We start from the raw sequence: 22,879 nt of genomic DNA on the forward strand, positions 1-22,879 counted from the left end.
ACAGAACAGGAATCCCGTATGTTCGTACCAGAAAATTTTGACACCATGCTGTGCGATGTTTGCTGGGGCCGCGAGGAGAGGAGGAGGAGCCGCTGAGACCTGCCTCGGCCCGGGGAACTCAGGGTGCCCTCTGCCCCGGGGGTCTGTCAGCATCCCTGGCCCCACACTTGGGACGCCAGCGGCACCCTTGCCCCCACAGGTAGTGAGCAGACTGCCCCCCAGCCCCTGGGTGGAGGGGGCACTTGCCCTGACCGAGAACCACCGAAGCCAGAACAGGAATCCTGTAGGTTAGCAACAAGGAAGGAAACCAACAATTATTTTGGATAAGCAGAAGAAATAAGCCCTGTCACGTACTGACGAGGGCATCACACCCTCTGTGGCCTGCCTCACCTGGAGCAGGTGTCGCCCTGACACCACAGCTGTGGGCACCTGGGAGGAAGCCTCCTGCCTCTTCCAGGTGGTCGCTGCGTTCCCTCCCGGGGCCCCCCGGCCATGCACCCACCACGGCGGGGCAGGCCTCTGCTCTGCGCACCCCCCGCCCTTCCACTCATGCTCCCCGCAGGCTCGGCCGTGCTGTCCGGCAGCAAACACACCCCAGCCACTCGGGACGGTCACGTCTCAAATGGCAGCCTACACGCTGGGCCGCGCACAGCAGACAAGCGGGTCCGTGAGCCTGATGTACTGAGGTCCTCTGGATCCAAGTGGATGCTCTGGGGGACGGAGTTCCCAGCTGGACGGTCAGGCTAACCAGTGCTCAGTGACTGCCGGCGAGGCCAGCGGACACGGAGGGCAGGGCTCCGGGATCAGCTCTGCGGGCGGCTCTGAGGTCTGTGCCCCTGGCCCTGTCTGCCGATTCCGCGCCCTGGCCATGCTCCAGGCGGCCACTTCCAGCAGAGGCCCCGGCCCTCCCCTCACTCCTTCCGTGAGTCCAGCCCTGTCGTCCCAGACCTGGGGAGCATAGGAAGGCTGGCCCCAGCCTGACTTTCCGCAGGCGTTGCCTGCAGCCCTGGGGCGTCCGCCTGCCCGCCTCCCTGAACCCCTCGGCCCTGGCCTGACTTCCTGCTGGCACGCGGGCCCCGGGAGCACGTCTGCATGACGTCACTAAAAATAAGACTGGGAGGTTCTCCACTGCGTCCCTGGAGTCTCTCAGCAGCGACTGAGAATTGAAAGCACCCTTCCACAGGGGCCTGGTGCCGCCTCTGGGAAGGGACTGGCAGGCGGTCCTGCCAACATAACGGTCCCCTCTGTGTCTTACGGGAACAAAAGGCAACTCACACTGTTGGATGTTGTATTTTTAAATAAAAAGACTTTATTTATGAAATAAAATAGCAGCTAGCAGTTTAAGGAAACCTGGGGAGATATTACCTCACATAGGGGGACATATGCACCTTGGAAAATATTTGGCTAGGTCACAAAATTAGCATTTTTAGTCACCTGTAAAGTGCTGAGACATCTGTCTCGGGTGAGTGCCTGCAGTGTTTTGTTTTTTTTTTTTAACCATCCAGTGAGTAAAACATCGACAGACAGATACACGTGGAGCACAGGGAACCCAGGTCACTCGCTCACGGTGACCGAGGCAGGCGACCTGTGTGCCAGGACTGTGCTGACCGAGGGCCACCCCGCCTGTGTCCTGTGTCCACCGCCAGCAAGGCCTCCCCCCCCTGACCAGCACCATGCATCCTCCAGGACGCGTTCAAAGCCAGACAGTGCTCCTGGTCGACAGGTGCAACACAGCAGGAAAGGATGGACCGAAACGCAGTCTGCCCATCTCCGGTGACACAAGGACACAAGCATCTCTGACGTGGGTATTTTGGTGTCGACCCTTGACTCTAAATATTGATAGGAATTGAGCATTTTGGTTCAAAGGAAACATTATTTGTGAAATGTTACACATAATATATTGACTAAAACTTTGTTAATTTTTTTAATAGAAAATTGCGATATAAAAATACTACTTTGTTAAAAATATACAATACACGTATTATAGCACTTTGGAAAACCCAGCTCAACTCAGAAAGCAAATAACACCACGTGGACTGGTAGATTTTAACCAGCTTTCTTCATTGTTACAAAGTCTATTTTGGCGTTAAAGGATATACAACATAAATAAAAGTAGTGAATCTGAATCAAGTAAAACTGCTCTGAGACTGTTAATACCCCTCCACTGCCGCATCTGCGAAACTTCCTGTGAGCTCCGAGTCTGCAGGCAACGGGGCAGACGCGGAGCACCCTCAGCTCCACGAGCGTTCACCCCAGGCTCTGCTGTGCGAGGAGCAGCTGGGGGCTGCCTGGAGATGCCCCCAGGACGGTATTGCACATTTCGGCCCCAGAGACGGTCGGGGATCCGTCCCCAAGCAGCGCGGCAGCAGTGAGCCCACGCGGGGCATTGGCCTCAGCGGGAAGGCCCCGACGGGCCCCTGGCTCACACGTGCAGCAGGGGGATCTGCCAGACCATGAGGGACGAGGCCAGCTCCTCCGGCCGCTGTGGCCTGGCCTTCCTGCTCACGCGCCGGTGGCCCTGGCCCCCGCAGGCCACCAGCACGGAGCTGGCCCTGGGCCTCCGGGCCCGCCGTCCTCGGCTGGGGGACGTGCAGGGCAGGCGCAGGAGGTCCTGGGCGAGGCTCTCCTCTGGCCGGGGCTCCAGGGAGCCGGAGCCCTGGGAAGGGGTCGGGGACCCGGACGAGGAGGAGACGTCGCTGCCCTGGGTGACGGAGCCCGGCGAAGTGCCCAGCCAGACAGCGTCGGGGCCGCCCCGGCCCGTGCAGAGCCCTGGCCCCTCGCCAGGGGGAGCATCCCGCTGCTCATCGTCCTGGGGGTCAGCGCCAGGTGGCGGGCTGTCCCTGGGCCTGTCCTTGTCGGCCTTGAGGGCGGCTGCAGCCATGACCAGGAACTTGACAGGCCCGTGGTGCGCATGGTGGGAGACCAGGCCCCGTCCTGCAAGGGCACAGGGTGAGCTCGGCCCTCCAGGCAGGACCCCGCACTCCCCGGCCACCCACCACTCGGGATGCCCCGCACGCAGCGGCTCAGAAGGAAAACTGCGCCCAGGCCACGGTCCCCTGCACTTCCAGCTACTCCGAGAACGCCTTCAGAACCACAGCTTAAAAAAGTACAGCCACGGCTCTCGTCAACGGTATCTCAGTCTGGTACGTGCTTAGAATGGTTAAAGTGATAAAACAGGCATTTTGTTCTTTGCATCAGAGCTTTCTCACCTGCTCCATGTGCTAAATCAATTCAGTCGTGTCTGAATCTGTGAGACCCCATGGAGCCCGCCAGGCTCCTCTGTCCATGGGATTCTCCAGGCAAGAATACTGGAGTGGGTTGCCATTTCCTTCTCCAGGGGATCTTCCCGACCCAGGGATTGAGGCTGCATCTCTTACATCTCCTGCGCTGGCAGCTGGGCTCCTTACCACTAGCGCCACCTGGGAAGCCCGCTTCTAACATGACTCCCACCTCTTCCTTACAAACTGGCACTTAGCATGGTCGCTCATTCATTTCACTCCATCCTCTCCCACTACCTGTCCACCATCCTGCAGTAAAGAGACATTTCACATAACAAACGGAGAAGGTAAAGTTTCATTTGGGTAAAAGAATGAGGCTAGATGAAGTACAAGCTAGAATCAAGATTGCCAGGAAAAATATCGATAACCTCAGATGTGCAGATGACAGCACCCTACAGCAGAAAGCGAAGAAGAACTAAAAAGCCTCTTGATGAAAATGAAACAGGAGAGTGAAAAAGCTGGCTTAAAGCTCAACATACAGAAAACAAAGATCATGGCATCTGGTTCCATCACTTCATGGCAAATAGATGGGGAAACAATGGAAACAGTGATAGATTATTTTGGGGGCTCCAAAATCACAGCAGATGGTGACTGCAGCCATGAAATTCAACTACTCTTACTCCTTGGAAGAAACGTTATGACCAACCTAGACAGCATATTAAAAAGCAGAGACGTTATTTTGCCTACAAAGGTCCATCTAGTCAAAACTACGGTTTTTCCAGTAGTCCTGTATGGATGTGAGAGTTGAACTATAAAGAAAGCTGAGCACTGAAGAATTGATACTTTAGAATTGTGGTGTTAGGGAGAAGACTCTTGAGAGTCCCTTGGACTGCAAGGAGATTAAACCAGTCCATCCTAAAGGAGATCAGTCCTGAATGTTCATTGGAAGGACTGATGTTGAAGCTGAAACTCCAATACTTTGGCCACCTGATGCGAAGAACAGACTCATCTGAAAAGACCCTGATGCTGGGAAAGACTGAAGGCGGGAGGAGAAGGGGACGACAGAGGATGAGATGGTTGGATAGCCTCACCAACTCAATGGACATGAGTTTGAGTAAACTCTGTGAGTTGGTGATGGACAGGGAGGCCTGGCATGCCCAGTCCATGGGGTCGTAAAGAGTCAGACATGACTGAACGACTGAACTGAACTGAACAAAACAGGGTGTCCTTCCAATTTCTGTTTAGAAGTGCATTCCCCTCAGAGCACTCTCTGCTGTGGCTGTTGCTCCCTCCGTACTCGAGTGAGGTGAGACACATCTCCCAGCCCTGAGCTTGGCCTTGCAGGTCGTTTCCTGCTCTTTCTGCATCAGGCCTTGCTTCTCCATCTGGCTGCTTCCTGAGACAGGCTCCTGAAGGGGAAACCTAACTCCTGACGCTACAGCGTTTTCAGGTCCTTGACACCCAAGTGCTTTCCAAAAGGCCGTGCCCATTGGAGCGCCTCCCAACACTGCACAAAAGCACAACTGAGCCTGCTCAGGTGCTGGTCTCTTCTGCCGCAGAGCATACCAGCATCCGTCTTCACTGAGTAAACACGAATAGCAAGGCAGAAACTAACAGGTGGAGAAAGAGGTAACATGAAAACATGTTTTGAGGATGAGGGTCTCCCTGGACCACTGATGACAGAAACAGGAAAATAAAAGCATGACCTGATGAAATCCAAGTTGATAAACAGTCTTTACAGGGCGAAATGAAGGAAAGAAGGGTGGGAGGAAAAGAGAGCGAGAAGCCACCGAAATAATTCATACTAAGTGAAGCCATAGCTGGACACAGACCCATGGGCTCAGTGAGCGTCCGGGACAGGAAGAGGCCCCAGAGGCGCAGACGCGCGGCGTGCACTCACCGGTCACCTTGGGGATTCCCTGCAGACGTGGGACAGGCAGGGCCACCACGACACCCAGGCTGGTGCCCACCATCAGCAGGCCGTGGCAGACGAGCAGGCTGGTCACAGACAGCCGCTGGTGCCCTGGACGGAGGGACAGGAGAGCTTGTGCCTGCAGCCCACGCTCCGGGGCAGCGGTCCCGGGAACTGCCCAGAAACACTGCAGACCCCCCGAGCGCTCCCCGAGCCACACCTCCCGGGCAGCAGGTGTCGCCAGAGCCCTAAGCTCACACTGCGATGCTGCAGCCAGATGAGGAAGACTCCGAGGGGTGGGCGCGTCCCGGCTGCGCCAGGACCACACGGCCGTGGCCAAGGGACAATCCGGGCATGACACTCTGGGCACCGCTGGGCCGGCGCTTCCAGAGCCGAGCACATCCCCCAGAGCCATGCAGGGAGACCATCTACTTCCAGGCAGAGCCACACGTGCACACACACACGCACACGCACACACACACGTCAGACAGCGGCCACCGTGAGCCAGGGCCCACCTGCACAGAGGAGACCCCACTGTGGCTCGGGCTCGCAGGGCAGCCTACCCCAAGCCTCGGAGGGAAGACACGAATGCGCACTGCACGGAGAGGTCTGGGACAGGTGAGACCTGAGGTCTGGGCAACTCTGGGAAACACTGGGACGAGGCTCTGGAGTCCCAGGGAGGGCTGACTCCAGGCCCCATGGCCACCCCTCTGTGACCCTGCCCCCAGTAGCAGCGCCTCCAGCAGGAGTTCAGCCAGGTACATCCAGCGGCTCCCTTCAGCGCTGCACTCAAGCGCAAGACCATCGTCCAGGCTGCTCCCGGGAAGCCAGGAGGACACTTAAGAACAGCTGGACCCTTCTGTTCCCCAGAAACGAGTCATTTCCAGCTTCTCTGCATTTGACCTGAAGTTCCCCTTAGATAAACAGTGTGAAAATGAATGGTCTAAACGCAAAAGCCAAAGGCAGGTCAGCATGTCTACAGAAGTCCCTTCATGATTACTTTAGCAGCAACAACCACCACCGAACTGAAAGAACAGCTACGGAAGCCAAAGAACTGGTTTTACTTCTAAACAGGCATGTGGTTTTTAAGACGCTAGTGTACAAAGTTCCCAGGAATCCTGAACGCGTGCCTGTGGGGGCGGCTGGGGCTCTGGCAACGCCTAGGACCGGCATGTCTGCCTGCACCTCAGTCTGTTCCCTAGCTCATAAACAGTCACTCTTGAGTCTGGTTTAAGTTGCTGAATTCCCTTCTGATGTGACTGATGGTACTTAGAAAAGCTACAGTGACTTTTTGATTAGATAGAAAACGTGGCTGTTTCATTTGGTGGCGTCACCCCTGGAAGGCGCTGCGTTCGCTGCTCGGGCCCTGCGAAAGCCGATCTGATGCGCACTCAGCACGCTCCACCCGCCCTGCTGCCCTGGACACAGCAGGAAACAGCTGCATCCTGGTGTCCCTCGTGACCCAGAGGACACGCCACGCTCTGAACCTTGGCTGGAACCCCCCCACCCCCAGAGCGGAGCTGGGAAGGCTGATCGGCTGCCCTTGCGAACGTGCGTGCTGACCCAAGGCGCCACCATCCACTGTCTGCTGAATCCAATGCGGTTTATGGCAAATGTGTGGCACTAATGGTGCTCAGAGTAAGCTCCAGAGAGGATGGAAAGAGGTGACTCGTCGCACAGACCTGGCCCACAGGGCGCCGGCCAAGCCCCCGTAAACTAAACAGGTCATCAACACTGTGACAAAAACAGGCGTGAATTACAGTATGTATTTTTTTCCAACTCTTATTCCTCCTGGCCTGGAAAGTCTTCATTTCTAGAACCTACTGGGATCACACATTCTGAGAGAAAGAGCACACAGAGACAGGTTATGTGTTACTGCCGTTTCTGCATAAAAAGCAAAGCCCACTCGGCAGCCTTGGGAACACAGCTGTAGAATGAGGCTCACACACGCGTGTCCAGGGTGATGGGAGCCCAGAGGCCCGGAATGCCACGGGCCCGCGGGCACAGACGCACTGACTGAAGGCCTGAGTGTCAGGCAGAACACCACGAGGCACTCACTGGGCACCGCTGGCCCAAGGGTAAGACGATTTAAGAAGAAACGTGAGAGGAGTTCCCTGCTCCCAGATCACTGGTGCATGGAGAACCAGACCCGCGGCAGAGAGCTGTCTGAACATCCCAGCACCGCCGTCGGTGAGGCTGCGGCCCAGTTCTGCTCTAACTTCCACCTTCCTCACGGCCCGCCACGCCTGGCGGCTCCCAGTCCAGGAGTAAGATACGAGACGCAGACAGAGCGCAAACCCCCGGGTGCCGCCGAGCTGGTGAGGATGTCTCACACGTCACGCTGGCACGGGGCCCACGCCACCCAGAGACTCTGCCCTGACGGGCCGCAGCTCAGGAGGAAAGGACCCAGGCCGGGGGCACGCGGGGCGGAGCGGGCGGGGGGCAGGCGCGGGCCTGTGACAGTGGGCAGGGCCATGTGGGTCTTGAGCCTGACGGCAGGAGCCACGCTGATGGGTGAGACACAGGGCATTAGCCAGGGGCGGGGAGGGGGAGAGAGCGAGATGGGGCCCGCCCACAGCCCAGCACACACGGGCCAGGGGCCTCCTGGGCTCTGGCCCTCGGGGACTGGAGGCCGGGGCGCCTGGGGGCCTACACAGATCCATTCACACCGCGCAGGGCGGCCTTTGCTCTGCCAGCAGCCAGGTAAGGCGGCCAATGTGGGGAAGGACAGGACGCGCCTGAGGTGTGAGCGTGCTTCCAGAAGGCCTGCGGAGACATGCACACGTGCCAGGCAACACACTACTACATGCTACATGCACGTACACACTCATACACACAGGCCACATGCTGATATGCGACAAGCACACATATATACCTAATAGCCACATGCCTACACACACACGCGCGGCCCGCATGCCCCCCACTCTGTATGCTGGCTGCTCTGAGTCCCGCTGTGGGAACACCCACCCTCCTGGGGCTGGTGGAGCCCAGTGTGGCCGCTCTGTGACTCCCCAGAGCCCCCAAACCCTCCAGCCGGTCTCCCCTGTCCTCTGCTCCTCCACTTCAGGTCCTGCCCCCCCCCCCGGGGCCACCCTGTGACTCCCCAGGGACCCCACTCCTTCCAGCCGGTCTCCCCTGTCCTCTGCTCCTCTACTTTAGGTCCTGCTCCGCCCCGGGGCCACCCTGTGACTCCCCAGAGCCCCCACTCCCTCCAGCCGGTCTCCCCCATCTGCTCCTCCACTTCAGGTCCTGCCCCGCCCTGGGGCCACCCTGTGACTCCCCAGAGCCCCCTCACCCTCCAGCCGGTCTCCCCCCATCCTCTGCTCCTCCACTTCAGGTCCTGCCCCCCCCGGGGCCACCTGTGACTCCCCAGGGACCCCACTCCCTCCAGCCGGTCTCCCCCATCTGCTCCTCCACTTCAGATCCTGCCCCCCTACCCCGGGACCTGCTGACCGCAAGGAATGGTCCTGACCCTCGGCTCTGGCTCTGAGGAGGGCCCCTCGCTGGCCCGTGCCCCAGCCCTGGGGAATGCCCCACCTGGCAGCATGTGGTGGACGGGGGTGGCAATGTTGACGTCCTGCAGGTGCTTGAGTGTCTCCGTGTGGAACAGGCGGAGCGTGGACCCCGAGGTGAAGGCGACCCAGATGCCCACGCCGGCGATGGCCATGTGTGAGACCACCATGCCCTCCTCCTGGTGGGCCTCCAGCTGGCCCTGCGGAGACAAGGGAATGGACACAGCGTGGCATCGGGCGCTGTGCGCTGAGTCTCGGGCAGCCTGTCATCCCCCCATCCGTGTGCAGTGTCCAGCCAGCGCCAGACCTCACCTCCCATCAACCACCTGCCACGAGGGCACTGTCACCCCAGACCCAGGGGCGCTGAGCAGCAGGCCCTGGACGCATGTGGACCCATCAGCCCCCAACCTGAAGGGAGCGAGCGACCGCATTGCCCGTGGGGAGACCCGGGAGGCAGCGGGATGCTCGCCTGCTCTCAGCGCCCCTCCGCGGCCCCCACTCTGGTCCCTGCACGGCCGCCTGCTGCTGCTCCGTCTGGCCAGGTCCCCCCACGCCTCTGGGCTGCACGTGCCCCCACCTCCATCCTGACCGCCCTGCTCTGGGAGAACCCCAGGAGGACCCCTGCACCCTGTCCCCACAGTGGACAGCTGGTGTTGGGCAGCTGCGGTCACTGCCAAGGACTGGGGGGCAGGTGGGGTGAAGCCTGGCGACTCTGGGAGAAGGAACAGCATGCCCACAGAAGCCCTCTTAGTCCAGAGTGGATCACAATCCCGCCCCACTCCCTGCCCTGGAGAGAGGTCACTGAAGACCCCCTAAGGCTAGGAGGCAGGCTCACCCCTGTCCTGGGGCTGCTCCTCAAGCGCTGAGAGCAGGGGGCATTCACCACCCGCGACGCGGGGTGTGCACTGTCCTCGCACGCACACGGGAAGGGTCTGCTGGCAAACCTTCCGGCCGCACCCACACCGCCGGGCACCCCCGAGCTGGACTGGAGGCGGACCTGTGAGTGTGCTTTTATTCAGATGGGGATTCCGGTCCCTAGGCATCACACCCCGTCTTAAGTGAAGGTGGCCCTGAGCGGCTTGGGGGGGCTTCTGAGGCCCCTGCACAGGGGCTGGAGAGCCTGGGGAGGAATGGCGGGGGGTCATCCTGAAGCCAGAACTGCGGCACTACCGAGATTCTGGAGCCGCAGCGCTCGCGGCTGGAGCACGCATCTCTGGCGCCGCCGGAAGCCACAGCCACGTTCCCTCCGAAGGCAGGCCCCTCCCACGCGCATGTGCGCCTCCCACAGAGTCTCCCGCACGTGCAATTTAAACGTGTCAGCGGCTGCGCCAGCCTCGCGGTCAGGAAGGCGCCCCGAGGCCTCGGGGAGAGGCGCTCCTGAGTGCACGCGGAACGCCGCGGCCCGCCTTCCGCGGAAGGACGCCTGCGCTCCGGCAGCAGCTCGGGGCTCGGCTCCCGCACGCCGTCTGCAGTGCGCCACTGGTCCTCTGCTGCCACTGCTGTCTCCGTGGGGGCGACACGGGGTCTCGCGGGTGCTTCCGTCTGCGTTTCCCTGAGAACTAACGATGTTGTGCGCCCTTCCCTGCGTGCGCGGGCCAACTGGGTATCTTTCCTGTGGAATGGTCTGTGCAGACCTTCGGTCCACCTCTGAACCGGGCTATTCCTGCTCCGACTGCTGAGCCGTCAGTTACGTGAGCCGTTCGCTGCACATCCTTGGCAGGTCCGTGGCTGGTCTGTCCATACGTCCTGCTTCCCGAGGAGGGTCGGCCTTCCACTCTGTTGGCAGCCTGCGGAGGGGCTGGGCTGCCCCACCCACGCCGTCAAGTGACAGGCACAGCGGTTTCCTCCCTCTTCTGTGAACTGGTGCAGACCCCTCGGGAAGCCCATTGCCCAGACGCGGCTGCAGGAAGCGGACGCCCGTGTCACCCCACGCCCTGCGCACCGCCGAGAGGGTGGGCGGCCGGCCTGAGGCCCGCGTGCGGACACTGATCTCCGTGTCCGGTCACCTCCGAGGGAGAGCTCAGGACAGCGGGGCCGCCCCGGCAGGCAGGGCCAGGGGCCCCCCAGAGAGGAACAGGGCGCCGCGGGGCCATCCCCGCGCTCCCAGAGCCTGACGGAGCGCCGTGCCCGCGGCCCTCTGGCGGCCGACTGTCTCAGCTCAGCGCTGAGGCTTCTGCAGGGAGCCCGGAGGCCGCAGCCTGGGTAGGTGGCTGGTCCCGCCCCTGCCCCCGCCCCGCCCGGAGCAGGCCCGCTGCTTCTCAGGGACCACCGTCCTGCGGGTCCTCCGGTCACCTATCTCCCAGGAGGAACTCACTGGCCAGTCCTGGTGCCCCCTGGGGCCCCGCGCCCACCAGCGCAGCGTTCCCTCCAGAAGGGCCTCAGTTCCCAACCCGCTGCCCTCCACCTGCAGGCACGGGAACTCTCCCACGGAGCTCTGCGGTAACGTTCTCAGTGCGTCTTCTGCGGCCAACCTCACCCCCCTCCCCTCAACGCGTCGCAGAAAATCCTCCCAGAAGACAGATTTCCTCACATCTGGTCCGAGTTTAAATCCCTGCCCGCCCACCGCCTCCGGAGTACAGCACGGGGCTCAGGGTCACGCAGCAGCTGGTTCCAGAAACAGAGCCCAGCACACCGCCTGGTGGCCGCAGCCTCCGCCTCGCCAGCCCTGCCCAGGTGGGCCGTGCCCCCAAGCCCTACACGGGCCAGAGGCCGACAGCCCCCTAACCCAGGCGAGGCCTCAGCGCCCCAGCCCAGCCTATGCCCCTCACGCCCCCACGCCCACGCTCAGGCCGTTTCTGGGCCATAAGGGGCCCAGAACCACCTGCTCACGTCCTGGCACCCATCAGCCCGGCCCTGGGACATTGTGGGGGACATTGTGCATCCTTCCTTCTGGGGAAGCCCACTCCCTCCCCCGGACAGGGCTGCTTTGGGGGTCAGGTCCCTGCATAGAGGGCCCCTGCGTGGTGCAGTGCCTGACAGCTGGCATCTTGGAGGCAGGACGTGGGGCCTGGCAGACCCACAGCTGTCCTCACCCAGACAAGCCCCCCAGGGCCAGCAGCCAGCTTGCCCTCATCCACCCCGGGCACCGTGGCCCGCCCGTGAGTTCTCCCTGTCTGCCAGCACTCTGCACGCGGTGAGTGCAGGACACGGCTCCCTGCGTGACAGCACTGTAAGAGCTCGTCTCAGGACGCTCGCTTGCCTCCTGCTGTCTCAGAGGCCTGGTCTTCTGTTTGAAAACGGGAAGTGTGGGCAACAGGGCACCTGAGTCCCCTTCTACCACGAGGTCGTGAGGCTCCAGACTCCAGAAGCCTCGGAGGGGCAGGGTCCCGACCCTGAGTGGGTGTCTCAGAACCGGCCCACCCGTGGGCTCAGCACTGTCCCCACTGTGCCCTGCACTCCGTCTTTCTACAGAGTGACCGGAATTAACTCGGAAGAGACGCATCAACTCAGAAAACACTCTGCTACCTTAATAACGTTTCCGTTTCATTCTTCCCATTTTCCCCTTCAGCATCGGGGGTGGGGGTAGAAGGAAAGCTTTCTGTCCTTCTCTCCTTCTGCCTGTCTGTCTGCAGTCAGGAGCACTGCACGCTGCAGGCAAGCGTAAGGAAGAGCAGGCCTCAATGGAAACAGCTCCAGTAGGAAAACTGAGACTGAAACTAAACCGCAGCTCCCAGACACAAAGCTGCGTGGTCAGCACCTGCAGAGCCCGGAACGTTCCGCCGGCTCCCAAAGGTGAGGCTACCTCCTGAGCTGCAGCCGTATTCCCGAAGCTCGACGTTTTCCGAAAAGGCATGAAATGAGTCCCAGAAGAGAGGCTTTTGTAGCTGGGAGGGAGAAAGAAGCCTGACCCCCAAATCCAAGCGACGCAGCTCCATTTCGCGCACTGAGCATTCACGGTTCCCTGTCTGCTCTCCCTGACCCAGTGGTGGGCAGGCGGGGAGTTCCATTCCCGCAGCGCTGGGCACATGGCCTGCCCACGGCAGCACCAGGACGCTGAGCTGGCCCTGCACCCTCGCCACCACCTGGACCCGGGCCAACCACCGCCGAGCAGAGGTCACTGCAAGCACACTCGTATGCCGCTGAACCTCAAACACCCTTTCCTTCCGAATGTACATCGTACCTCACCTCCTGCTTGACCCAACCCAGAAAGAGTGCAGCCTTGTGACCGTCACAGCACCACGCCGTGAATGCCCACGGCACCTTCGGGAACTCTCCCAGCAGCAGCTGCCCACATTTACCCTACACCCCAACCCCCACCAAAGAGGGTGGAGACCACCGTGATTCAGATCTCTAGAGCTACACCAACAGCCCACTGTGGTCTCCTGGCACGACAGAACCACGGGACAAGTTACATTTTTAATAACAGCTTCTCTATATATAAATATATCTACTCATTTGGGTACTAAAAATCCACAGAAAGGAGGCTCTTACTTAAATCCAAATATACTATTTCTGAGTATCCAAGATTTACAGCATACACACTCTTTGGAATTTTTGAATGGAATATATTCTGATGATTATAAGGTGCTACTGTTATGTTAGCCTGGAACTGCCCTGGTGGTGGCCACAGAAACCACCTTTCTGGCTTTTGGTATGAACTTTTTACAAAACTAATGCACGGGTTTTGGAGAAATGTCCTAAAGCAGCGGTCCCCAGCACTGTTGGCACCAGGAGCGATTTCATGGAAGACAGTTTCTCCACGGGTCGAGGGGGATAGTTCTGGAAGGAGACAAGCGCGTTACACTCCCTGTGCACACTGCTTGTATCACCACGCCAGCTCCACCTCAGGCCAGCAGGCACTAGGCCCTGGAGGCTGGGGACCCCTCTTCTGATGAAAGGTTGTTATACCATTATTCCTTCTGTGTGAAAAGAAATTGAAAGATGACCACCGTGCAGTGCGGGGCTGACTGGGATGTGAACTCTGACTCTCACTAGCTGAGTGATAAGGTGATGCTGCTGAGGTGCACAGCGGGAAAACGTGGTTCCAGCAAGAGGTTTCCACGCTGATGAGTCTCCTAAGCAGGCGCTGTGGTCAGTGACTTCACGCTTCACTGAGGGTGTCTTACTACCCTGAGGTACGTGAAGTAAGAAGGAGCAGATGCATAGAAGCAGAAACAAGTTACTACACAAACACTGAGCAGGGATTACCCTGGAGGGCCAATGGTGGGGACTCAGCGCCTTCGCTGCCGGGACCCTGGGTTCAATCCCTGGTAGGGGAACCACAATCCCACAAGCTGTGCGGCACAGCCAAATGAAAAACAAACAGGAAATACTGGGCAAAGCCAGGTTTCTCTCCTGCCTCCACTCCTGCCATCAGCCCCGTCTCCTCTCCTGCTGAGCGCTGACCCTTTGTCACCCGAGGAGGCTCTGTCCTGCGGGCCCCGGGGAGGTCACGTCAGAAGCACGGAGGAGCGGCTTGTGGTCCAACGGCCAGCACACCCCACTGTCTGTGCCTCGTGTCTGTGGCTTTGTTTGGGCTCTAACGTCCCTCCGTCCACAATGCTTCCAGGGTAAAGAGTTGGGTTCTGAGACCCAGCTCTGATTTCTCCAACAGCTGTCATCTCTACTGAATAAATCGTTACCGCACTGATGAGAAACAGCTCTTCAATCAAACACTAAGCTTCCATCTGTCCCTGAAGACTCCCCGCTATGTTCCTACTGAACACATTTTTTAAAGTAACATTAATACTAATCAGCAGGTGCGCAACGCATAATTATCCCATGGGTGTGGCTGGAAAAGGGCTGTGGGATCCTCGAGTTAATCCTTCTTCCCATGCCAAACGAGGAGGGCTCTCCCCTTAGCGCAGTGGCCACGGGCAAGACACTGCCTGAGCTTTCCACAGGCGAGGGCCGTGCCTCAGCCACGCCTGGAAGTCAGTGCACTGGTGCACGGCGTCTTTCTCACACGGTGTCGCCACTTAAAACAACTCACCTCCACGGCGAGAGTCTCCACACCAATGATGGAAACTTGACCTCCAGACGCCGCCCAGAGCGTGTCTTCCATCAAGAGCAGACTTCGAACTGGGAGGACGCCTAACTTAATCACTGTTTGAGGCTCGGAATTCCAGGATCCATCTTAAAAGAAAATATTTCTTTCAATTTCATTCAGATTTATTTCTCAAACTGACATGTCTTCAAAGACGACACAGAGATGGCTAACAGGTACATAAAAAGATGCTCAGCATCACTCATCATCAGGGAAATGTAAGCCAAACCCACAGTGAGATACCACCTCACACCTGTCAGAATGGCCAGCACCAAAAAGACAAGAAATAACAAGCACTGGTGAGGATGCAGAGGAAAGACAAGCCTTGTGCACTGCTGCTGGGAATGTAAGCTGGTGCAGCCACCGTGGAGAAAGGTATGGAGGTTCCTCAGAAAGCTGAAAAGAACTACCACACGCTCCAGCAGCGCCACGGCGGGGCACGTATCAATCCACACAGAACAGAAACACCACTCTGAAACGATAACACACCCTGCAACGTTCACCGCAGCATTATTTACGACAGCCAAGACACAGAAGCAACCGAAGCTGCTGATGGATGAACAGACACAGAAGACGTGATATGTACACACACAATGGAATATTACTCAGCCATAAGGAAGAATGAAATCTTGCCATTTGTGAGAGCATGGATGGACCAGCAGGACTTGATGCTAAGTGAAATGGGTCAGAGGAAAGGAAACACTGTTATGGTCTCACTTATATGTGGAATCTAAAAAAGCCAAACTCATAGAAACGGAGTAGAAGGGTGGTTGCCAGGGGCTGGGGGTGGCGGAGACAGGGAGATGATGGCCAAAGGGCACAGACTTCAGTTAGAAGACGGAAAGTTCTGAGGATCTAATGCACAGCATTATGGTTACAGTTAACAACATACTTGAAACTTGTTAAGAGAAAGGACCTTAAATGTTCTCAGAACAAAAAGAGCAATGGCTAGCATATGATGCGATGGGGGTGAGAGCTAGCAGGTGGTGGTGGCCACTTTGTTACATGTACGTGTATCAAGTCAAGATACGGTGTAGCTCAAACTTACAGTGTTATATGTCAGTCATATCTCAGTAAACTTTGGGGGGGGTAGGTTTAAGTTCACCCAATAAATAAAAATAAAGCCTGAATAAATTCGTAACACCAGAAGAAATGGACATAGACACCCCAAGTCAAGCTGGAGACCAAATATATCATAGTCATTTCAAACTTTCAAATAGTCAATAGTTCCCGTGAAATTTAAACTCTACTGGAGCAGCAGAAACAACAACTTGAGTGAGTAATGGTGAACAAAGGTCGCAAAGAAGAGAAGCAGAGAGAATCCCATGATAAACACTCCTGCGATTCTAAATAAATGTGTATTTAAACACGAAATCACACCAAGCAGGAGCGAAACGATGGGTCCTCTGCAGAGTGAAATCTCCCTGAGGGGCCCTGGATCTTGCCGCGCCCCTCATCCTCTGCAGGAGTTCAGTGCCAGCCTTAACTCGCCCCTGCCCGGGGCCACGGGCTTCTGCTCTGGGACACAGTGAAGTGTGAGAAACAGCTGGTGCTGTGCCGGGCAGCCTAACCCTAACCCTAACCCTAACCCAACAGCTGGTGCTGTGCTGGGTGGCCTAACCCTAACCCAACAGCTGGCACTGTGCTGAGCAGCCTAACCCTAACCCAACAGCTGGCACTGTGCTGAGCGACCTAACACTAACCCAACAGCTGGCGCTGTGCTGGGCAGCCTAACCCTAACCCAACAGCTGGAACTGTGCTGAGCGACCTAACCCAACAGCTGGCGCTGCGCTGAGCGGCCTAACCCTAACCCAACAGCTGGCACTGTGCTGGGCGGCCTAACCCTAACCCAACAGCTGGCGCTGTGCTGGGCGGCCTAACCCTAACCCAACAGCTGGCGCTGTGCTGGGCGGCCTAACCCAACAGCTGGCGCTGTGCTGGGCAGCCTAACCCTAACCCAACAGCTGGCGCTGTGCTGAGCGGCCTAACCCTAACCCAACAGCTGGCGCTGTGCTGAGCGGCCTAACCCTAACCCAACAGCGGACGCCTCTGTCCACGTCAGGACCGACTGAGTCACAGGAGCCTCGGGATGCGGGGTGGCAGGTACTGATGGGACTGCTGCTCGGCCCGGAGTGAACCCCCGACCCCAGAGGCGGCAGTGACACCTCGGTGCAGGCGCGCCCCGGGACACTCACCGTTCGCTCTGGCGTAGATGGCCACGGTGCCGTTGACCAGGCCGACGTACAGGCTCTGGGCTGTGCAGGCCAGGCTCATGACCGTGGACTTCTCTGGGGTGAAGAAGTGCTGCAGCCGCACCTTCTTGCAGCCTTGGCTGCTCTTGTAGATGGAGATGCTGTGAGACGCATCACCCGGTGGGCGCGTGCTCACACGGACGGGCGCGGCCACCGAGCAGGGGAACCCTGTCACCCCGGCCCGCCCTTCCCCACCTCCCGCTCCTTCTGCAAACACCTGGTTGCACCTCTGATCTCTCTCTCCTCTTTTAAAAGACAAGTTCTGGGTTCTTTTTTAAGCCTAGTTCTTCCTACAGATCTAGGGACTTCACACTAGGAAAGTCAACGCAACTTCCCTTTAAACTCTGAATGATGCTCAGTGTGAGGTTAACACAGAGCTCAGCTGTTTCATCCCGAAGTCTAAGAGTGATGTGCACTTAGAAGTGTAATCAGCAGGAAGTGCGTCTGCGGCAAAGGGCAGCAAGAACTAGAACTCTCCCTGTCAGGTGCTGCCGCCCCCTGGGGTTCCCCGGGAACGTCCCACACTTGGGGCTCCTTCAGAGCTGAGTCCCAGCTTGCTCCACCGTCACCGCACAGACCCCACCAGAGCCACCAGGGAGGGGCAGTGGCAAGGCCCAGGGCCGGGGGAGGCGCTCACCTGCCCTCCTCCGTCCCCAGGCAGACAGCGGGCACGCCCAGCACCCGGCCCCCGCCCTCGGGCTCGCGGGGCCTGTCCTCGGCGGGCACGTACACCATGCACAGCACGCGGGACTCCACGTTGAAGCACTCGATGACCTTGGGGCTGGAGTTGTGGAAGGAGACGATGGCGATCTGCCCCATCTGACTGGTGCAGCTCCCGATCTGGGGGTCGGGGGAGAAGTGAGCAGGGGGCTCCCACGGTGCCTGCACAGCCGACCCCCTATGGTACAGCTCCCGATCTGGGGGTCGGGGGGGAAGTGAGCAGGGGGCTCCCAGCTCCCGATCTGGGGGTCGGGGGAGAAGTGAGCAGGGGGCTCCCATGGTGCCTGCACAGCCCACCCCCTATGGTACAGCTCCCGATCTGGGGGTTGGGGGTGAAGTAAGCAGGGGGCTCCCACGGTGCCTGCACAGCCGACCCCCTATGGTGCAGCTCCCGATCTGGGGGTCGGGGGAGAAGTGAGCAGGGGGCTCCCAGCTCCCGATCTGGGGGTCGGGGGAGAAGTGAGCAGGGGGCTCCCAGTTCCTGATCTGGGGGTCGGGGGAGAAGTGAGCAGGGGGCTCCCAGCTCCCGATCTGGGGGTCGGGGGAGAAGTGAGCAGGGGGCTCCCACGGTGCCTGCACAGCTGACCCCCTATGGTGCAGCTCCCGATCTGGGGGTCGGGGGAGAAGTGAGCAGGGGGCTCCCACGGTGCCTGCACAGCCGACCCCCCACGGCCACAGCGAGACCCGGCTCTGGAGTGGGAACCAGCTCCTGACAGCGTGGAATGACCTTCCACGTATGCTCCCTCTGCCACCCTCTGTGTTCAATTGGGTAACCTTTTTCTTTACTTAAGTAACGAGAGAACAGTTTTGCTCTTGAAAAAGTCACATCTATATCCTTTAAAACCTGAACACCTAGCACTATAGTAGAGGCCCATTGATATGTAATTCAAAGTCTGGAAATACGGACTAGAATCAATCTTAAACCAGGCCTCACCCAAGAAAACAAGGGTATAAGAGGAGAAAAGGGGCGAGAACTGCCCCTGTTGGAAAAAAAAAAAAACATTTAAATACTTCTATTAAATACTTCTATTATTTAAGTTAGTTGTCTTTGGACTGAAATTAATCTGGAGAAGTTTTATTTGAAAAAGAAAAAAGAGAAACATTGCACTCTAGGATTGTCCTTTTCCCATCTGGGACTTCCATGTTTATAGCACGCTGACCAGTAACAGCAATCTACAACAGCAATCTACGGGACGGCCCTGTCATTTTTTCATCTCATTAACTGTGGATACGGATTCTTCATGAACCTGAATTAAAAACAAACAAAGGCGTCTTACCCACAGGAAACCGTGAGCCACAGAAAACGAGTCTGACTGATTCTCATTATTCAGGTATGGCTCAGGATTATAAACAGCACATTCAATCTAAAGGGGAATAAAATCAAAGACCCGAATTTAAAATGGGACACAGAGGAGGCTGGAAGGCAAGTCTTTTAACAGATGACAGTGTCTGACATAAGCCACGGAAATGACAAGACTAAGAGAGGAAAAGATGGATGTACCAGTTGCAGAGACTTTGTTTTTAGAAGCAAACGCCTCAGTGTGCCCGGGGGCTGCATCCCCACAGGGGAGGCCACATCCACAGGCCCGTGCCTCTCCTAGGGAGCAGGCTCTGCCACTGCAGGGGTCCCCGTAAACCGAGGCAGCTCCAGGTCTGAGTGTCAGCCAGAGACCACATGGGAAATAGTAACATGTCTCCTAAAGAAAGACGCCCCCACGTGTCTCAGCGGCCACAGCGGTCGCTGGTCATCCTGCCTGAGCGCACACACACAGCACAGGCACGCCAGTACCAGGCCACCTGGAGATGGGGTTTGCCTCAGTGAAGCGTGGGCCCCACACCCCAGGCCGGCAGAGGGCTCCCCAACGATGACCCACGTGGGAGCCCAGCGGCCGGGCGAGGGGCCTGGGAGGAGGGCGGGGCCGCGGCCGAGACGCGCAGGCTCTGCCCTGCAGGATCTCTACACACGCCAGCCGGAGGCCACGCCAGCCGGAGGCCACGCCCACGGCTGCCCGGGCCCCACCTTGAACTCCTGCTGCTTGGCCACTGTCACAGGCATGTGTCCCAGAAGGAGCGGGTGTCTCTCCTTCCTGATCTGGTTCCCGTCGTCCTCCACGCAAAACCAGCCCAGGTGGTTCTCCTCCTCTGCAGCCGCCGGGGAGAACGGACAGAGGTGAGGACGTTCTTACGGGTGACCGGACGAACCCCTGCTCAAGCTTCCTTCCCAGCCGCGGTCTTACCCTCCCGGGCGTGCACCCATCATAAGAGAGGAATGCATGCCACCCCTCGTTTCATCAGCTGACCTCAACCCGTCTTACCCAGGGCGAGCTTGGCCATCTGCAGGCTGTTGATCCAGGACTCCTTGATGGCGGGAGTGAAGGTGTTGAACACGGCGGTGAAGAAAGTCGGCCGGCCGGACCTGCAGGGAGAAGGGAAGGCCGTTCACTCCACAAGTGGGCTCCAACGCGTGAAACCCAGTCCTGGGGCCTGCCTGTAGGATCCGGTCCCCGAACTGTGAGGATGAGCAGGTTGGGACAGAGGACCGAGCTCGAAGGCCCCCCACTGAGGCCCACTAACTTGTCCTGCTTCCCCGGGAGCTGCAGCTGCACCCGGCAGCAGTCAGCCGCTCGGATCTCCTCTTCCTTCTTCAGAATCAGCCTCTGTAAGCCGGACGTCCAGTCCTGGGCCACCGACGGGTTCAGGTTCTAGGAGGAGACACACAAGCACACGGAAAGGTGTTAGGAAGACAGCACCGAACCGAGGGAGAGGAGGAAAGCGATGCCGTGACATGAGAGACCCAGGGAGGCCAGTGACACATCTCACGTCAGGAAAAAGGCTCCTTTGGGAGGAGGGTCACATGGTGCCAGGATGGTTCTAAGAGAACTGAGGCTCAAGTCAGCCTCAAGGTGAAGACGGTTACGCCGGAAGGCTTCAGCTCCTCGGAAACGGGAGACACAGTCAGATCAAGGCCTGGAGTAACTCCAGTCCCCCCTTCTGGGTGGTGGGAACCATGCTGATGATGGTTGGGAAACTAAAACAGGATTTAAACCCAAGATTCGGCCGTCACCTGATAGTTTCCTTTGAGGTTTCCGACCAGCTGAGTGATGTGGCCAATGACACTGAGGTCATGCAGCAAGTTTTGGAGGTCTTGATACAGCTGCCCCGGCCCCACGTAGACTCGGTCTGCAACACAGGCGGCAAGAGGCGCAAGCTGAGGCCTGCCCTGTGCTCCAGTGGCTCTGAAGGCAGGGGGCCCAGGCTCCACCCCTGGTCAGGGAACTAGATCCCACAGGCTGCAACGGAAGATCCCAAGTGCGGCAGCGAAGACTCGGCGCAGCCAAACGATACTGGAAAACTACTGCGCACAAATCCCAGCGTGTTCCCGCCAGGGCTCGAGGAAGGAGACTCGAGAACGGAGTCTAGCGCACCCAGAGATTTTTAAGGTGACTGTTTCCAGGTAAGGAGATGCTTTTCTGTTTCTGACCTTTCATTATTCTGAAGTAATCTGAGACTTTCCAGAAAAGTTCTAACAGCACAAAGTTCCCTGCACCCGGTGCTGGATGGTGACGGGTCAGAACCACAGAAGCATCCTCGCAAAGTAGGAAATCACGCAGATGGAGCAACACTGACCAGCGTGGCCCCACCCAGACCTCATGGCTCCTGGGAAGCAGACGGCTTCTCACCCAGCCCGTCTCCATGGAAACTGCAACAGGCTTGAAATCTCAGGGTTGGAAAGCCAAGCGGAGTCCGTGTGGTCAAGGACGCAGCAACTGTGCCCAGAGACCCCCAGAGGCGCAGGCTGGGGCTCAGCAGACGCATCTGGCAGCAGCTCTGCGCCCGAGGGCCCTGCGTCACCCCAGGCACCCAGCACACACCAGGTACCGGGGGCCTCCAGGACCAGAGCTCTCCAGGCGGGGGGGACCGGGCAACAAGGAGGCCGCAGACAGAGGCCAGCAGGGACGGTGGGGGTGCCCCTGGCTCCTGACGTGCACGTCACCCCAATCCACCGCAGGCCTTCCTGGTCTGTGCCTGCTCCCAGACAGGGAGGCACCGCAAGTGGCTGCTGGTGCCCCGCACAGCTCCTCTGCCCACAGCTGCAGCCGTGCCCGAGCCCGAGCGCGCATCTCCCCTTGGGACAGAGGCCCAGCCATGCCTCGTTTTCACTGCCAATTGTGAGCGTTAAGTAACTACGTAGAAATCAATGGGAGTGATTTTCCGAGAATGCCATGCATCAGAATTTGCACAACTGCTCCCGCTGCGGAAACGTTTCAGGAACTGTCCTCAGGACAGGCCAGCGGCCAGGTGGCAACGCCTTCCCCACCTTGTGCACATGTCTCTGAGGGTCTGACAGCTCATCCCCTGCCCCAAAGGCCCCCCAAGTGCCCATGTTGTGGACACAGCCCCTCAATACCCACCACGGTGCCCACCTGGCACAATTTCTTGCAAACTGAGGGTGGTCTAAGGGCCACTTGTGGAAACTGCACTGAGGTTATGAGAATCCTAAATGAAGAATCCAGTGTCACCTTATTTTTGCCATAAGGGAAATTTATTTCCTCATAAACCCACCTCCTGTGACAGCATGGAGCAGAGTTAAACTAAGACGTGGGGGGCACAGAATTTTGCAAAATAACTTCCTGAACTTAAACCAGCCGAGGGCCTCTGGCTTGCAAGGCTCCACACCTAGTGGAAAGCTTGAGGCCTTATGTGGCACCCCCCAAGGAGAGGCAGGGTACAGGGCGGAGGCGCCTTCCATCCCGGCTCTGCAGGGCCCTCCTCCCACAGCTGTGGTTGCCAGGCAGGGAGGCCTACGCTGTCCCCACCGCTCGACAGCAGCCCAGCCTGCAGTGCTGAACTTCAAAAAAGAGTCATTCAAACAGCACAACAGTCATGTGAACATCAGGGAGCAGGGTTTCTAACTCAGCTTCTCAAAATAGCTTGGGATGAGAAGTGCGGGAGCATCAGGAGAGACATCAACGAGGGCGCTGCAGCTGTTCTGTGAAAACTCCGGCACGACTGAGGCAGGCTGGCCCATGAGCGGCTCACAGACAGGAGGCTCCCAGCTGCCCAGACCTGCCGGAGGAACCCCGCGCTCAGCCTGGTGCTGGGGTCAAGGGGCGGACCCTGTCCACGTGGGCAACTCACTGTCCACCCCACAGGACCTGCCCTCCCTCCAGGGTGAACCTGGACAAATCCTTCATCCCTGCTGCCATGGGACAAACACCTGGACCATTTTCAGCATCTCTGTAAGCGCTGGACAGCATCACGCTCTGTCCCAGAGCTGG

The 22,879-nt window shown here is 58.5% G+C and overlaps 1 protein-coding gene across 1 annotated transcript in view; it reads right to left on the reverse strand.

The window, feature by feature from the left end:
- Positions 1,285-22,879, reverse strand: part of ARHGEF10 (Rho guanine nucleotide exchange factor 10) — a 63,071-nt gene continuing 41,476 nt past the window's right edge. The window contains exons 19-29 of the mRNA XM_018041816.1: positions 20,665-20,780; positions 20,175-20,302; positions 19,916-20,016; positions 19,621-19,742; positions 18,878-18,964; positions 17,518-17,720; positions 16,824-16,981; positions 14,575-14,717; positions 8,668-8,842; positions 5,119-5,241; positions 1,285-2,934 (exon numbers count right to left, since the gene is read on the reverse strand). Coding sequence (XP_017897305.1) covers positions 2,423-2,934; positions 5,119-5,241; positions 8,668-8,842; positions 14,575-14,717; positions 16,824-16,981; positions 17,518-17,720; positions 18,878-18,964; positions 19,621-19,742; positions 19,916-20,016; positions 20,175-20,302; positions 20,665-20,780 — 1,868 coding nt within the window. The 3' untranslated portion in view covers positions 1,285-2,422. The remainder of the gene's footprint in view (positions 2,935-5,118; positions 5,242-8,667; positions 8,843-14,574; positions 14,718-16,823; positions 16,982-17,517; positions 17,721-18,877; positions 18,965-19,620; positions 19,743-19,915; positions 20,017-20,174; positions 20,303-20,664; positions 20,781-22,879) is intronic.

The sequence above is a fragment of the Capra hircus genome, chromosome 27, assembly GCF_001704415.2.
Source record: "Capra hircus breed San Clemente chromosome 27, ASM170441v1, whole genome shotgun sequence".
NCBI classification, from domain to species: Eukaryota; Metazoa; Chordata; class Mammalia; order Artiodactyla; family Bovidae; genus Capra; species Capra hircus.